This window comes from Pinus tabuliformis, chromosome 4_2, assembly GCF_031772625.1.
Source record: "Pinus tabuliformis cultivar Carrire ecotype Pingquan chromosome 4_2, CPIR1, whole genome shotgun sequence".
Taxonomy (NCBI): domain Eukaryota; kingdom Viridiplantae; phylum Streptophyta; class Pinopsida; order Pinales; family Pinaceae; genus Pinus; species Pinus tabuliformis.
Genome location: NC_142304.1, coordinates 1,125,281,379 through 1,125,298,686, shown reverse-complemented (window position 1 = coordinate 1,125,298,686; position 17,308 = coordinate 1,125,281,379). Strand labels below are relative to the sequence as shown.

Below are 17,308 nucleotides of genomic sequence, written 5' to 3'. Positions count from 1 at the left end.
TGGGAAAATAGGCAAGACCAAGCACGTGGGTTGATAGGGATGTCTATTTCTCCAAATCTTAGATTCCATATTGCAGAACTTGATACTCCTGATGAGGCAATGAAACAGATTACTAAAGTCTTTGGAATTAAAAATGAACTTAAAGCCCATCAACTTGAAAATGAATTGCTTACATTGGACCCCAATAATTTTTCTTGCATTGAAGATTTTTTGTCCAAGTTCAAGACCCTGAGACTTCTCTTGGAAGGTGTTAAGGTTAAGAAAGAAGATAGCAGCCTTATCTACTCCATTCTTACTAAGTTGGGACCAGCCTATTCTGTGTTTGTTTCCACCTTCCATTCTACAAGAGAAGCCTTCATTTCTCAAGGACAAGCCTACAAGTCCCCTTCCTTTGATTCCTTTTGTGATTCTTTAATAAGAGAACAAGAAAAACTCTTACACCTTGATCTTCTTCATCTTGGAAACTCTTCTAAGAAAGCGTTAGCCGCCCAGCAGCAACCAAATTCAAAGAATCCTAAGAAGTCATATCCTAAAAGGAATGGTCCTAAACCAAACAAGGGTCCTAAGCAATTTCTGCCTCAAAATGAAAAATCATTTCAACAAAATGATAAGACAAATAAAAACAAATGGAAGAAGACTGATAGACATTGCAACTTTTGTAGTCGAGATGGCCATTTAGAATCCAAATGCTTTAAGAAGATGGAAGCCTTGGAAGCAGCAATGAAGAAGCATAACATCCATTTGGAGCAATCTTCAACTTCAACTTCATCTTCAGGAATGGCACTTTCTGCATGTGGTTGTCAAGCATCTCGATCTGGCTATGCACTAAATGTATCTTCTTCTTCTCATTCTCATGAGTGGCTCATTGACTCTGAAGCTTCTTATCACATGACCAAAAACAAAGCCATGTTTTCTTCTTTAAATGATTGTAACACCAAAAATATATATGTTGGTGATGATAGATCTCTTAGTGTTGTAGGGACTGGAACTGTTCATCTAGACAATGGTCAGTTTAATGATGTATTATGTGTTCCAACCTTATCCTGCAACCTTCTATCTGTATATCAGATAACCCATTCAGGTGAAGGTAAATCATTGAATTTTCACCTCACGATGTTGTAATTAAGGACCTAAGAGATCCTAGACATATTTTAGCTACTGGCATTGCTGATGATTCTACAAGGTTGTATAAGTTTCACAACTTTGGGTCATCAAATCTTCCCTCAGTATTTGTTGCTCATAATGATGAAGTGAGCAAACTTTGGCATGAGCGATTTGGTCACTTAAACTATCGCTCTCTTCAGAATCTATGTAAAGAAAATATGGTGACAGGTCTTCCAATGGTATCTTGTAGAGATGGTGTTTGTTCCGGATGTGTACTTGGAAAACATCATCGGGATAGTTTTGAAAAGCGTGCCTCTTAGCACGCCTCAGCCCCTTTACAGCTCGTGCATAGTGATTTATGTGGTCCACTTCCAGTTGCTTCAATCTCTGGCTACAAGTATTTCTTAACTTTCATTGATGATTTCTCCAGACGCACTTGGGTATACTTCTTAAAACTCAAGAGTGAAGTATTTAACATGTTCTTGGCCTTTAAGGCCTTTGTTGAAAAACAATCTAGACATCAAATTCTTAAGCTAAGATCTGATAATGGCGGAGAATATGTTAAAAACACATTCATCAACTTTTGCACTGAGAATGGAATTCAAATGCAGCATACTGTTCCATATACTCCACAACAAAATGGTGTAGCTGAAAGGAAGAATCACACCTTAAAGGAAATGGCTAATTGTATGCTTCAAGCTAAAGGACTTAGTCTTAATTATTGGGCAGAAGCAATTAACTGTGCAAATTACATAATAAATCGTACTCCTACTAAGGTTTTAAAGAATATCACTCCAAAAGAAGCATGGAGCTCAATAAAACCAGATGTAAGTCACTTTCGTGTTTTTGGAAGTGAAGCATGGGCCCATATTCCAGATGAGAAACATAAAGCTTTAGAACCTAAGAGTGAAAAATGTATTTTTGTTGGATATTCTGAAGATGTCAAAGGATATAGACTTATTCCACTTAAGTCCAAAAATGTTATCATTAGAAGAGATGTAAAGTTTGCTGAAAATATATCAGCCTGCGAGCCTAGTTCAGCGGATGTGCCACCTCTCCCTATCTATTCTACTTTTGAAAATATTTCTTCTTCAGATGATGAAAGCGAGGATGAAAAACCTCCCCCACCTTCTCAGGATCCTCCTTCAACTCCTCAGCTTCCAAAATGGGTTTGTGCTACTCAGGATGCAGCAGGTGATCTTGTCGGTGATCCTACAAATCAGTGACGTACACGTTCTCAGTTCGAGAGAGCCTCTTCTTTACTGGCTCAAGCTTCAGTGAATTATGATCCTAACACCTTTGCAGAAGCTTCAGGACATCCAGATTGGGAAGCAGCTATGAATGAATATAATCATTCATTATTGGCAAATGATACATGGGATCTTGTTCCTCTACCAAAGGGACGAAAACTTGTTAGATGCAAATGGGTTTACAGAACCAAGTATGGACCAAATGGGAAAGTTGATAAACATAAAGCTTGTCTTGTTGCTAAGGGTTTTTCACAAGTTGAAAGCATTGACTATACTGAAACCTTCTCCCCTGTTGCCAAAATGAACTCTATCTGCCTTGTTCTTTCCCTTGCTACCTCTTTCAAATGGGAAGTCCATCAGATGGATGTTAAATCCGCCCTCTTGCATGGGGACTTGCATGAAGAAATCTATATGGAACAACCTATTGGCTTTATACAAACAGACTCTAGCCTTGTATGTCAGCTTAAGAAATCCCTTTATGGTCTCAAGCAAGCTCCTCGAGCTTGGTATGCCAAAATGGATAACTTTCTTTTAGAAAATGGCTTTTCTAGGTGTCATTCTGACAATACTGTCTACACCAAGAAAGTGGGCAAGTCTCTTATCATTCTTGTTCTTTATGTTGATGATCTTATCCTGACTGGTAGTGATCCCAACCTTATAAACCATGTGAAGTCTAGCCTTAAAAGGAAGTTTGAAATGACAGACTTAGGACACTTACATTATTTTCTTGGTCTTGAAGTCTTGCAATCCAAGGAAGGTATTTCCCTTTCCCAATCCAAGTATGCCTTTGATATTCTACGCCATTTTCACATGGAAGAGTGTAAGCCAGCCCCTTCTCCCTTTCAGTCTGGAGTCAAACTTTCAGTCACTTGTACTTCTCCTGAAGTTGATGCTACCTTATACTGTCAACTTGTAGGAAAACTTTTGTATCTAACCCATACTCGTCCTGACCTTTCCTTTGTTGTTGGCCTTGTTGCTCGGTTTATGCAAAACCCACGTGAAAGTCATTGGAAAGCAGCTAAAAGAATACTTCGTTATGTTCGAGGTACAATTCAGTTTGGGATTCATTACAGTGCCAAAGCATCTCCTCTATTGGTTGGTTTCACTGATTCCGATTGGGCTGGTGACCCTAATGATCGGAAGTCTACTGCAGGTTATGTGTTCACTCTTGGTTCAGGACCTATTACATGGGATTGCAAGAAACAAGGTGCCATTTCTCTTTCTTCAGCAAAAGCAGAGTATCGTGGTGCCGTAGAAGCTAGTAAGGAAGCCTTGTGGTTCGTCAGATCCTGTCAGAGTTTGGCTTTCAGTAGCAGCATCCGACTACACTTTGGTGTGATAATCAAAGTGCCATTCAACTATGCAAAGGTCCAGTCCAACATCAGTGCAGAAAACACATTGAACTGCGCATGCACTTCATCAGAAAGCTCATTCATGACCATGTTCTTGAAGTGCAATATTGTTCAACAGATGATCAAGTTGCAGACATCTTTACAAAGGCTCTCACAGAGGCGAAGTTCACTAAACTTCGATTTATGGTTGGAGTTCAGGAAGTTGTCACTAAGGGGGGATAGGCTCAGTGCCTCCTTCCTTCTCCTATTGTGTCATATTTGTAAATCCTTCAATCCTATCCCAAGTTGTTCTTAAGGGGGTATGTTAGGATATTCCAAAACATAGGAAATAGTTAAGTACAACTTGGTCTAGTATAGAGTTAGGTAAAGTGTGTTTCTTTACTATGTACATTTTGTAACTTACAATCTGACGGTCACGATATGTAGTGATCCGACGGTTCATTCTCTCCTCGGTATTACCGACACTTGATCCATGGCTTAACACCCGATTGGTCATGGTCTCTATTTAAAGAGCATGGAGGGTCATTTGTAGGTTAACCATTCATGAGAGAAGCTTATGTAAATTTTCATTCTTTTATTAATAAATTGCCTAAAGTGGCCGCGTTGGCTCAGGCCGTGGACTGTTTCCCTCTTTGAGGGTTTTAACCACGTCAAAAGTACTGGTGTATTGATCTGCGATCTGTTTGTGAGCAGTGTCCTTTGGTGTTCTGTCTGAGGAACTTACCCTGTAAATTCCTACATTGAACGAGTAGAAAATGATAACGGGGCAATGTCAGAATGCTGAGCAGTCATTGGCGAGTTTATAATAACTAGTTAAGGAGACATGAGACATACACCTATGTGAATATATTGATGAACCATATACCTGAAAAGAACTCTTAGAGTACTGGCAGTTACCATTGTTGGTAACCCATGTAATTGGTAGATGGGATCCTTTCATATGGACTTCTATTTTTATGTGTAGCATATGGAGAAAGATAAGGCAAGAGTGTAATAAGCAATGAATAAAAAAATATAATAATTATAATACAGATGATATAATTGGGAATACTACCTGATAGGCATGGGTAACCCAAAGTCAAGTGTGATAAGAGGCGTGTGGGATTCTCTTGAGTTCCCACATCTTTAGGGGGGTTAGACCCATAACAATTCTCTAGTCAAGTTGAAAGAGGGGATTGTTAGGATTAACTTTGACTCGGGAATGATAGTCTACAACTAGTGGTTTCCAGCACATGGTTACATGACCCATGGCATTATGTCAGTTGTATTTGGTTGTTAGGGGGCCAAGGATTCATCACAACTCCCCAACAAGTTTGGACAAGGTTTTGGCCAAAGACAAATAGAATTTTATTAAACTTAGTTTTTCCCCATAATTAAGGTTTTCCCGCAATATTTTTTGGTGTTCCTTGAGAGTGTTTTTAATTCTATTTATGTTCATTATTATAATACATAAAAATGATTATATTTTATCATAATAATGATATCTAATCTAAAATTATAATATCTCCTTATTTTTATTTAATAGATTAAGTTTCCTCTCGATATTATTATTAATACTAGATTATATGATTTTCACTATCCAATAATAGTAATGTATGTCTTATTGCAGGTTTTGTTGTTAGTCATAGTTGCTTTAGCATTGGTTTTTCATTGAGATATATGATTTTATTGATTCATTTTATAATTGTAGAAATTATTATATATTAATTTTTTTAATAAAAATGTATTGTTAAAAGAGAGTGAATGTTTTATAATTCTAGTGTATTATAAGAGATTTGTTTTAATTTGTTAAGTAATTTTTTTGAATTTCATATTGAATCTAATCCTTTGGTTGGTTTAGAGACAAGTGATTGTCTTTCTATAAACATCTTATATCTAATTCCTTTTTGTGTTTAAGTTAATTATAAACATTATATATATCTATATCTATATATATATATATATATATATATATATATATATATATTCTTGTTTCAATTGTATAATTAGGATTTAGATTTAATTGTGGATACAATATTGTTTCGTTTAAGTAATTATGTCAATAGAAATATTTATTTGGAAAATAGATGGAGAGGTGGAAGATCATACTTGATCTAATAACAACTTCCCATTTTAATCTAGTCCTTATAATTTCATACAATATTAGCTTGTATTCTTCTACTTCATTACCACTACCTCTCCAGTACCACCTCTTCATCACCTCCTACCATCATCCCTATAGCCACCTACCTACTGCCACCACTCCACCTTCTACCACTTTTGTAATAGTGATTTCACATTCCCAACCCACTACTATCACTAATCAATACCAACAATTATGACTTAAGAAGACGTGTTAATCATTAAGTTGATCTCATGTTGATAAAATATCATTTTCTCAACTCTTAACATAATTCCTCTATTACCCATTTTTTGTATTGTGACTCCAATGGCTCATGCTTCATCTTGTAAGTAGGCTTCTTCAATTCTCTCTTTTTCAATCCATATCTTCTTGTCAAGGTAATGAACCTTATTTGTTTGCTTGCATTACTCATATGTTTGTAAACATATTTTTTAGTCACCATAGTTTAAAGGGTTTTTATTTATCTTTCAACTTGTTCCAAGATTCTTTAGAGAGATGTGAACCCTAAGCATGGAAACTACACAAAATCACCATTTGCTAGAACAACCACAGAAAATTATTATTTGTACCAATATTTAAAGAGAAACTTCTTAATTTTGAATTAGATGGTTGAATTTTTTCCTTAAAAAAAGAGAGGGCTCATGCCCCCCTATTACACATCTATCCACAGTAGTGATCCAACTAATAGTACTCAGTAGAAAAGAAATATCTCTAATTTGTCACTATTGAATTTAATGGTGATGTCATATTAAAAAGCACCTATTACCATTACCTTTCTTTGTTTATTTTGGTTAAGTGTAAAATTTATTCAAGGCATCAAGATTTCTTTGGAGTGTAATTTTGTGTTTTGCCATTAACAACACATTATTTAAGTAAGTATTTCTCTTCTCTCATCCTTGATGATTTCATCTTCTAAATCATGTATACATAAAATTTATTCAAGACATCTAGATTTATTTGGAAAGTATTTTTTGTTTTGCGATTAACACAACATTATTTAAATATGTATTTCTCTTCTCTTATCCTTGGTGATTTAATCTTCTAAATCATCTATACATAACTATGATAATGTTAGATAAAGGGACATCCTAGCTTCACCATGATGATATACCAATGGTATTGGTTGAATGCTTATACCAGAAACAAGTGGATGAAGGATCTATAAAATTATTTTCTTTAGTCTATTTAGTTATTTCGTTTACTAAAATTTTGACAAATGATTTAACAAAGAGGTTATTTACCATAATGTTCTATAATTTTACATAAATTATTTAAATCAATACATTTATGAATATGTATCATATAATTTAAAGTATTATCTTTCTTAATTTCCTATAATCATGGGAAGTGCATGCAAATGCAAAAATAGACAACCTCCTTATTTAACAATTTCAACTATAAAATACAAACCTTTATCAATACATTTTTGGATATGTATCATATAATTTAAAGTGTTATCTTTCTTGATTTCCTATAATCATGAGAAGTGCATGCAAATGCAAAGATAGACATCCTCCTCATTTAACAATTTCAACTATAAAATACAAACCTTTATTCTTTTGATCATTTGGATAATATGGGATTTGTCTTACCAATAGTTAAACTCATGAGCACATTTTATAATGTATATAAGGAACTATTTATACATGGATCTCTTAGTATCTTTATTTTGTTGTTTGATATTGATTTTTAATTTTATAATATTTTTCAAATACCCTCCACTTTATGAGATGGCATGCAATTGTAATCCACGTGCATTATATATGTTTAAGAAGTCTATGGAACTCTTTGTTGTTGCTATTAGGTTTATGGTTGAAGATGTTATAATTTTATTATTTAATAGTTTTTTTTTTTGAAAAATCTCATTTATTAAATTTATTTTTTTAAACTTATAATTTATATTTATGTTGTGGGGTTTTACTCAATGAACTTTGACATATGATATGTGTTAGTTCCATATTAAATAATATTTTTAATTTGACCATATATTGGAAAATACCTACAAAAGCCACATATTTTAACCCCCTATCAATACAAACCCAATACACCTTCCCAATTTAAAAAACCTACTTTTATTAGATATTGTAGGTATCTATTTTTTCATTAATATTTTTTATACATCTTTATGTTTTTTCATTAACTTTGACCTCCATTTTTTATACTTTCCAATATAAAAAAACCTTTACCCCTTAGGTATCCCCCAATATTATATGTCATTTTTTCCTCAATATAAATCCTCCAATATGAATACACATGGTATGGTATTACTTTCCCAGTAAACACAGTGATTTATGTTTGAAGAGAAAAAAAATACATAATAATAATATTATTGACAATTTGATTTTTCACTCAATGATGTGTAAGGTTAAACTTATATATAGATATATATATACTTATACTTATCCTTACTTACCATTTTGTTGTTATTAATTTTAAATTATTTAACTTACCACTTTATCCTAAATAAATAGTAATATATATAGGTAACTTCTTTAAGTTCCCTGTACACAAACAAAAATATGTGACTAGGCTATAACTTAAAACCTTAAATTACATGATTATTGTCGTTGGTGATCTGCCCAAAAGAATTGTGTAATGATTTATTCAGTCCAACGTTTCGGATAGAATTGTGTAGTGATTTATTCAGTCCAACGTTTCGGATCCATCATCAAGAACCAAATCCAATTATTCTTATTCTATTAAACATACTGATTCGGCTTTCATTAAGCTTTCCCGTATATTTTTTCATTAAAAAATTGCAGCAAGGAAGCAGCAGAGGAGGCCATCTACTACTCATACACCAGAAGCATCAATGGTTTTGCTGCTACTCTTGAAGAAGAACATGCTCTTTCTCTCGCAAGTGAATTACTCACCTTTAATGCTCATTTTCACTCTTTCACATTGAATGAATATGAAGCTCGTAGATACTTAGAACTTTCGAAAGTTTTTCTTACTGAATTTGGTGTCGCTACTGTTGGGTGCTGTTATTCAGAACACCCTCAGGTATTATCTGTATTTCCTAACCGAGCAAGAAGGCTACACACAACTCGTTCATGGGGATTCCTTGGCTTAGAAGTAGGAGCTGGAAAATCTGAGAATGTACAAGTTTCTCCGAGATCGCTATGGAGAAAGGGGCAATTCGGAAAGGATGTTATTATTGCTCACCTGGATACAGGTAGCAAACCACCTCAGTAGCCTTTAGGTGAGTTCATTTTATATGTTATTTGATTCTGATACTATTTTTCTTCTGCATTCAGGGGTATGGCCAGAATCTGCAAGTTTTGATGACACAGATATAGGGCCTATTCCTTCTCGATGGAAGGGGTTCTGCCAAAAGGGAACAAAATTCGGTCCAGAACACTGCAACAGGTGCGTTGATGAGGGGTCAGAGTAGCCTTCAGTTTGTTAAACTATATTTGCATATCTGATAACATTCAATTAAGGTATTTAGCTCATAGTTTTTCTTGCTGGTGATAAAGGATTCTATCTATATCCATCTAGAGACTGAGATATGAAATTTGTTTTTATGTGATTAAAATTTAAATGGCAGATTCTCCAATAATATGATAGACATTAATGATGTCAAACAGTTTCTCATGTACATCAAATTTCAGGAATATTTTGGCATTTACAATTTAAATAAGGATGACCTTTCTGGGTTAAACACAAGGCCAGAGAAGATGAAGAATTTCAAATTCTTTATAGAAGATTACAGTTTCCCAGAAGTATGTTTGAGTATTGTATTCTTTTGGAATAGTATGGTTTGTAAGTGTTTATTGATGGCCAGTTTTAAGCACTTAGGCCAGAAATCCTAGAACGGTAAGAATTTCAAATTCTTTATAAAAGATTACAATTTCCCAGAAGTATGTTTGAGTTTTGCAATTCAAACTCTTTATAAAACATTACAGTGTCCCAGATGTATGTTTGAGTTTTGTATTCTTTTGGAGCAGTATGGTTTGTAAGTGTTTATTGATGGCCAGTTTTAAGCACTTAGGCCAGAAATCCTGGAACAGTAAGGGGTAGATCTTTGTAAATATGCTATATTTTAAAGTAATCTGGCACTTTGATGTTTAAGCATGTTTTTGACGTAAGTAAGGTTGGAGTAATTCTCACACTCACCTTATTGGGAATAGATCATATGATCCTGAGATTAATTGCCCACTTAAGATAATGGTAAGGGTTTAGAAGTTTAACATTGTCTGGAGATTTTAGTGTAACCCAAAACCTCAACATGGAATAAGAGCTTTGGCCAGGTGTTGGAGTGATTCTGAAAATCGATCACGTGGGTTAACCCCATCCTGGTATCCACTTTGGTAAATTGAGATTAATTTCCCACTTAAGATAATGATAACAATTTGGAAGTTTACTAATGCAAACACAATTTTGAGTAATAATTGTCAGGGATACTCAATATTTACCTTGCTGGGTTGCAACTAAATAATACAGGTTTTTGCTTGTAAAACACAATTTTGAGTAATAATTGTCAGGGATACTCGATATTTACCTTGCTGGGTTGCAACTGAATAATAGCTGGGTTGCAACTGAATAATACATGTTTTTGCTTGTAAAATGCCCCCGCATTCTTATTTGATATTGTTGTAATGCTTGCAGTCTATTGCACTTATTATTTCTTGCATTACATTGCTGGGAAGAAAAACACTTTGAACTTGCTTGTTGGAGAATGCTCAATCTCTGTATTTGTTTCTTTGTTTGTTTGTGAAAATAGAAGCCAACCGCATTGTAAGATATCCCTGCCCGAAAAGTGGAATAGTTAGTATTCAATTCTTGGAATCATGGTTCACTCTCGAGTGTTTTGCAATAACAAGTTGATTGGAAAGCAAGCCCTTCACAATGGAAGCAAAGTTTCACCCTCCAAATTGCTGTTTGCAACAGGAAATTGATTGGAGGAAGGTATTTCATCAAGGGGCGTGATGCTGAACTTAAGCCTTTGAATCTCTCTGAAACAGGGGAATTTCTCTCTGCGCGAGACAAAGTTGGACATGGCACTCATACTCTGTCTACAGCAGGGGGAAATTTCGTGAAAAAAGCAAGTATATATGGACATGCGGAAGGGGTTGCAAAAGGAGGAGCCCCTCATGCTAGAGTTGCAAGTTATAAAATTTGCTGGCCTATAGATTTAGTGTACCATGGTTGCTATGATGCAGATATTCTTGCAGCATTCGATGCAGGGATACATGACGGAGTTGATGTGTTCTCAGTTTCTCTTGGAGGTGAGCCTCCTCTTCTGGATTATTTTCAAGATGCAATTTCAATTGGATCGTTCCATGCAGTTCAAAGAGGGAGGGTTGTCGTCTGTTCCGCCTCAAATTCTGGTCCACTTCCGGCAACGGTTGCAAATGTGGCACCTTGGGTCATAACGGTGGGAGCAAGCAGCATCGACAGAGTATACTCTTCGAGTGTTCATCTCGGAAACAACATAACATATATAGTAAGTACGGCTTATTGGCATCTTCTAACAATTACTTATTTAATTTTTTTAATATGGTTAAATTATTTTTTTGGGTTCAGATTATATATTTTTGTTTTTTATCAAAATTGATTTAGTGTTGGAATAACTGTATTATATTTAGGAATTGATGTGGTGGATTAACTGCCACTTCCGGAACATGAGATTAACTGCCCACTCAAAGTAAATGTCTGGAAATTTACTATGACCTGCAATTTTTGGTTTAATGACAAACTCCAACATGATATTATAGCCTTGGCTGAAAGTGAGATTCCATCGTGTCATGTCAGAGTGGGACTGTCCCAGGACCATGGGACTAACTGTCTTGAAAACATTCCGGGCTCGCCTTTGAAAAACCCTATAACACTCATATTTTCCAAAGTTCACAGCATAAATCTGTGATCCCAACACATCAATAACAACCACCTTGAAACATGGGATTAACCATTCACTCAAAGTAATGATAAGGGTTTAGAAATTTACTAAAGCCCCCTGATAAACCCCAATATTCAATGTTCTGGAACATGAAACTAATCACTCATTCAAGATAATGATAAGGGTTTTAAAATTTACTAAAACCTGCAGGTAAACCCAACATTCAGTGTCCTGGAAAAAACCTGACACTTAATTTTTTCAAAAAAAAATTCACAACTCAATCATGTCACTTGAACAAATCTCATCAGTTTTCCAATAAATTTGACCCAAAAAATATACCAAAAAATACCTCAAAACGTAGAACAGTTACACTACTACCGGCTTATTGGCGCTCTCTAACCTCTTCTCTAGTTAAGTATTGAAGAGCGCTGAATTCATATTATGAAATTCGATTTACCAGTATTACCGTAAGGCTTAATGGTGGACATTAATCCCTGGAACATGGAACCGCTAAATAGGCCGAGAGGCTTATACATAGTTCATTGCATGTTTTTTTGGAAAGCATTGTAAGATTTAACGGTTTCTTGATTATCAGGGTAATTGTGAGTGCTGTAGAGGTATCTTTTCATACAAAATTTCAAGAGGGCAATAAAGCATATTGACATTTTCTCTTTGTTTCGGTCTATAAAATCGAAAATTTAATATTTAATTGTTTTCCCAATGAAATCAATAAATCAGATCCTTGAAGTTTGCTAGAAAAGTTGATTTTGTTACTCTGTGTCTTTTTGTTTGAGGGCAGGGACGAAGCCTAGCCCAGTTCCAATTACCAAAGGGAAAGTTGTATCCACTGGTATCATCAGCCAGAGTGAAAGCCCCACATGTGAATACGACAGCTGGGTATGATGCTACATACTACTACCCAATTACCAAAGAAAAAACTTGGACAGGAATAGTATTTCAATCCATCAAAGTCACACTTCTATGTCATATTGTGTTTTAACAGTTTCAATCGCTAATATTTTCAGACAACTCTGTTTCCCGGGATCATTAGATCCCTTTAAAGTTAAAGGAAAAATCGTTGCCTGCCTTCGTGGTATCAATGAAAGAATTGAGAAAGGTTTAACCGTTCGATTAGCAGGTGGAGTAGGCATGATTCTCGCCAATGCACCCGGAGGCGACACTGACGTTGATGAAGACTTTCATTTTCTTCCTGCTGCACATTTGAATGCAACTGATGGAGCGGCAGTTTTTCAATACATCAAATCAACAGCGTAGGATTTCGATGCAACTTTTCAACTTGTAGTAAAACCTGGTTATTGCATGAAAAACCCTAATGCCCAATTAAATTATGCTCATCCTGGTCCCCTGTCGCTTCCATTTATTCAAGAACACAATTAGATATAAAGATTTTCAAATTGTAGTAAAACCTGGTTATTGCATGACAAACCCTAATGCCCAGTCAAATTATGCTCATTCAGGTCCCCTGTCGCTTCCATTTATTCAAGAACTCAATTAGATGTAAAGCCAGCTCCGACTATGGCAAACTTTTCCTCTCGGGGTCCGAATTCTCTTACTCCAGACATACTGAAGGTTTATAATTCAATCCCCACAACTCCATTGGTATGATATCTTCCTTAATATTTTGAAAAGAAAGTTGTTAACTGTTTCTCCAGTGCAGCCTGATATTACAGCTCCAGGGGTGAACATCCTTGCGGCATTTTCAGAAGCAGCATCATTAACTGATTTGAACTTTGATAATAGAGCTGTACCTTTCGCTCTAGATTCTGGCACGTCTATGGCGTGCCCGCATATTGCTGGTGTTGCAGCTTTATTGAAGAGTGCACATCCTCATTGGAGCTCAGCAGCCATTCGGTCTGCCATTATGACTACAGGTATCTGTATCTATTTATGCGTATACATACAAAGTTTTGAAAGATTTTTCATTTTGAGCGGGCATATATTCCAATCTGCCGTGGTAGAGGTGCTATTTTTTCATGTTTTCTATAAATATTTTTTTGCCAATTTGCATTCTATTTTTAACAAATGATTTATAGTGTAAAATTATTATGTTATATTGCCCAAATTTATAAAATTATTATATCTTTAAAATTTTTATAAATATCAAAAAAATTATAAATTTGAATTTTTTTTAATTTTTTTTTTTAGAAATTTGATTTTCTTTTATAAAAGTATTTTCAAATATTTTATAAAGAATTATGAGGGAAATTTTAAAGGGTTAATTTTACACCAGTTTCCATTTTTTCTAAAAACGATCCCTAAATTTTATAGTATAAAATTATTTTATCTTAAAAATTGTCAAAATTTTACATCTATTAATATAAAATCATTGGAAATCTAAATATTTCTACAAAAATATCACCTAACATTTCACACTTTGTATATTAAGGACTAATAAGATTCACCAAAATTTTTAAACTTTAAGATAAACTTCTATCCTTAAAATTTTCCCTACATATTATTACTTAAAATTTTCAAAATTTTACAAATATTATACAAAATTATTAAAATTAAATTTAGCGTTTTACAAAAATATTATCAAACATTTTATAATTTACATAATAAAAACTCATAAAAATACCCAAAATTTCTATACTTCAAACTACATTTCTCTTTAAAATTTTGGAGAATAATATCAATGATAGGCGTATGCACTTAAATTGTTTTGAAATTAAGTTGACCACTTTTTGAATTAAATTGTGAATAGTGCTTTCAAAACCTCTAATCTTTCAAATAAATATCCAAAATCAAGAATAACTAAAATTATAATTTTAATTGTTTTTGTTTTTATTTTTATTTTTAATGGCCATTTTATTCCTCTATTAAAAATAACTAAAACTTGTACTTAATGAGAATTTAAAAATTGGATGTTTAAAAAACCTTGTACACAATATAATTTTGAAAATGTTAAAACTTGGATACTCAAATACCAATAATATTTAATCTAAATACTATAACATGATGAGTTTTATAAAATTTTCCAATAAATAAAAGATGTTTTATTTTGCTATATTCTATATATTTGCTAACCTTCTTTCCATTTTAATATGTTTTAAGAAAACCTTATACACACTATAATTTTAAAAATGTTAAAATTTGGATACTTAAATAGAAATAATACTTAATCTAAATACTATAAATTTTAGCATGATAAGTTTTATAAAATTTTCCATTAAATAAAAGATATTTTATTTTGCTATATTCTATATATTTGCTAACTTTTTTTCCATTTTAATATGTTTTAATATTTTTAAATGACAGCTCAAAAATTGGACAACACCAAAATGACAATTAAAGACGACTCACTGCAAACAGCAGGTCCTTTCGAGTATGGTGCAGGTCATGTGTATCCAAATAAGGCTGGAGATCCTGGCCTAGTCTATGATCTATCAATCAGAGATTACAACATTTTTTTTTGCAGCTTGCATTATAATTCAACCCAGCTCAAGGCCATAACAGGAAGGGCATTCACTTGTCCAGCACGACCCCCTAATATCTATAACCTCAACTATCCCTCCATCACTGTCTCGGCCCTGAAAGGGTCAGCCACTGTGAGAAGAACTGTGACAAATGTAGCAGAGGGACCAGTGACTTATAAAGCAAAAGTGAAGTCTCCTATTGGAGTTTCAGTGTTAGTTGAGCCTGCAGAGCTTCACTTTTCTACCAGTGGGGAAAGGAAAACATTTAATGTGTCACTGAAAGCCGTGAAGAGTTCTAGGGGTCAGTACGTATTTGGGTACCTTACATGGAGAAATGCCAAGTATTGGGTTACAAGTCCCATTGTTGTGAAGGTAAGCAGTGTGAATTAAGATAGTGAATATCTCACTGACAAGTTATTGCTTTTCATTTATTGACGGAAATTTTGTAAAAGGGTCATTGAATGTTTCTCTTTTGTAGAATTGGTAAGCCCTGCAACCTAATAAAATTTCAAGCATGATTTATATTAATTAAATTTGTTTTTTGTTTTTGAAGTATACAATGTCATATGACTGTCATTAAAATATGTAAATGCTACAAATCTTTCTTGATTCCATTTTTTTTTTTTTTTATGAAAGGTTATTACATTAGTTTTTGATAATTACATTTTTTAATTACTCTTGCATGGAATAAAACCTAAAAGTATAGAATCTCTAAGATTGGTAAAATAGATTGCACATCAAAATTTATAGTACATTAGATTAATCACACTATAAATACACCAATCATTGGTTGAAAATAGAAATTCTATCTTAACCATACAATCAATAAGTTGAGAAAATATCTCAACCAAACACTAAATTTCTCAAGTCTAACTAATTAACACTTACACAACTCACACAACAATAAAATTTAAGGACGAGGAATATCACTCAAGATGCACAAGACAAGTAAGAGTTAATATCCAAGTCTCTCCCTTAACAAGTACTTCTCTTGATCTCAATCAAGTAACGTCTTCATCAACTTGCCTTAATAATTTCGAAATATTCTAGATTACTAACTCCATCAAGTTGTCTCTTAGGCCTCATAAAGGTGTAGTTGGCAAGTTTGCTTCCCAAGTTCCACTCTTGAACTCCCAAATCTGGGATCTCCCAAATTCAAATACTGAACAGTTAGCAAGTTGGCTTCCTGAGTTCCACGCTTGAACTCCCAAATCTGGGATCTCCCAAATTCAAATACTAAACAGTTAGCAAGTTGGCTTCCCGAGTTCCACTCTTGAACTCCCAAATCTCGAATCTCCCAAATTTAATTACTGAACACACCCCAAGTTGTTGCATAACTTCACTAGAAGACAACTCTCGGGTCTTCAACAAATGAGGGATCCTTCCCTAGATCCACATCTTCCAAAATAAATCGACAACCATCCATGTTGAGCTTTTAACCTAGAAAAATATTATGTATGACAGAGAAATGCAAGACACATAATATGCGGAAAAACACAAGCACATAAAACCAGAGAGACACAAATATACGTGGTTCACCTAGTTTGGGCTATGTCTACCCCGAACAACCAGTCCTTCCTTTTTATTATCCAGCAAAATGAAGAGACACAACCTACAACAAATCTGCTGTAATATCCTCTGTTTTCTCTCACAGTCTCACCTCTCTGTTTCTCGCTCTGAGAATACACATATATTCCACAGCCTCAATACAATACCCTCATACAAAGAGAGGGGTTGCCTTCTAGGGAGAAAAACCCTAAACTAAACATGAATTCTACCATCAGATCATCTGCCTAATGAACGACCCAGATTGACTAGAAATTACTATACTTTTACAAGGAAATTTTACAGTTGTTTTTAGCTTCAGGGGCGTTGCCCCCAAAACCCCCGCCGGGGGACTGCTGGCCCCCAGATCCCCCAGTCGGGGGTGATTCCCCCCCCCCAACCCTCGCGGGGGGGGGGGACAAGTCCCCCCGCACCCCCCCACATGGAGGGGTGTACAATCTTCTTGGGTTATACATCTGGGTGAAACAATGACCTCTAAATTAGGATTATAGTCATGCTCCACACCCAACATAACTACACTTGATACATAGAAATAACAGAGAAAGGTTGTTTTGATTGTTTTCTAAGTTTAGATTTAGATCCTATTTTTTAGGAGATTGTTGTGATCTCCCAAACAGAATGTAACCATTATATTT

The 17,308-nt window shown here is 34.4% G+C and overlaps 1 protein-coding gene across 1 annotated transcript in view; it reads left to right on the top strand.

Annotated features, from left to right (window-relative positions):
- LOC149173623 (subtilisin-like protease SBT5.3) overlaps positions 1-17,308 on the top strand; it is a 142,540-nt gene that overhangs the window by 81,497 nt on the left and 43,735 nt on the right. Inside the window, exons 5-13 of the mRNA XM_089426762.1 lie at positions 8,591-8,688; positions 8,821-9,003; positions 9,086-9,197; positions 10,722-11,277; positions 12,470-12,567; positions 12,696-12,941; positions 13,149-13,260; positions 13,349-13,562; positions 14,950-15,479. Coding sequence (XP_089282888.1) covers positions 8,591-8,688; positions 8,821-9,003; positions 9,086-9,197; positions 10,722-11,277; positions 12,470-12,567; positions 12,696-12,941; positions 13,149-13,260; positions 13,349-13,562; positions 14,950-15,479 — 2,149 coding nt within the window. The remainder of the gene's footprint in view (positions 1-8,590; positions 8,689-8,820; positions 9,004-9,085; positions 9,198-10,721; positions 11,278-12,469; positions 12,568-12,695; positions 12,942-13,148; positions 13,261-13,348; positions 13,563-14,949; positions 15,480-17,308) is intronic.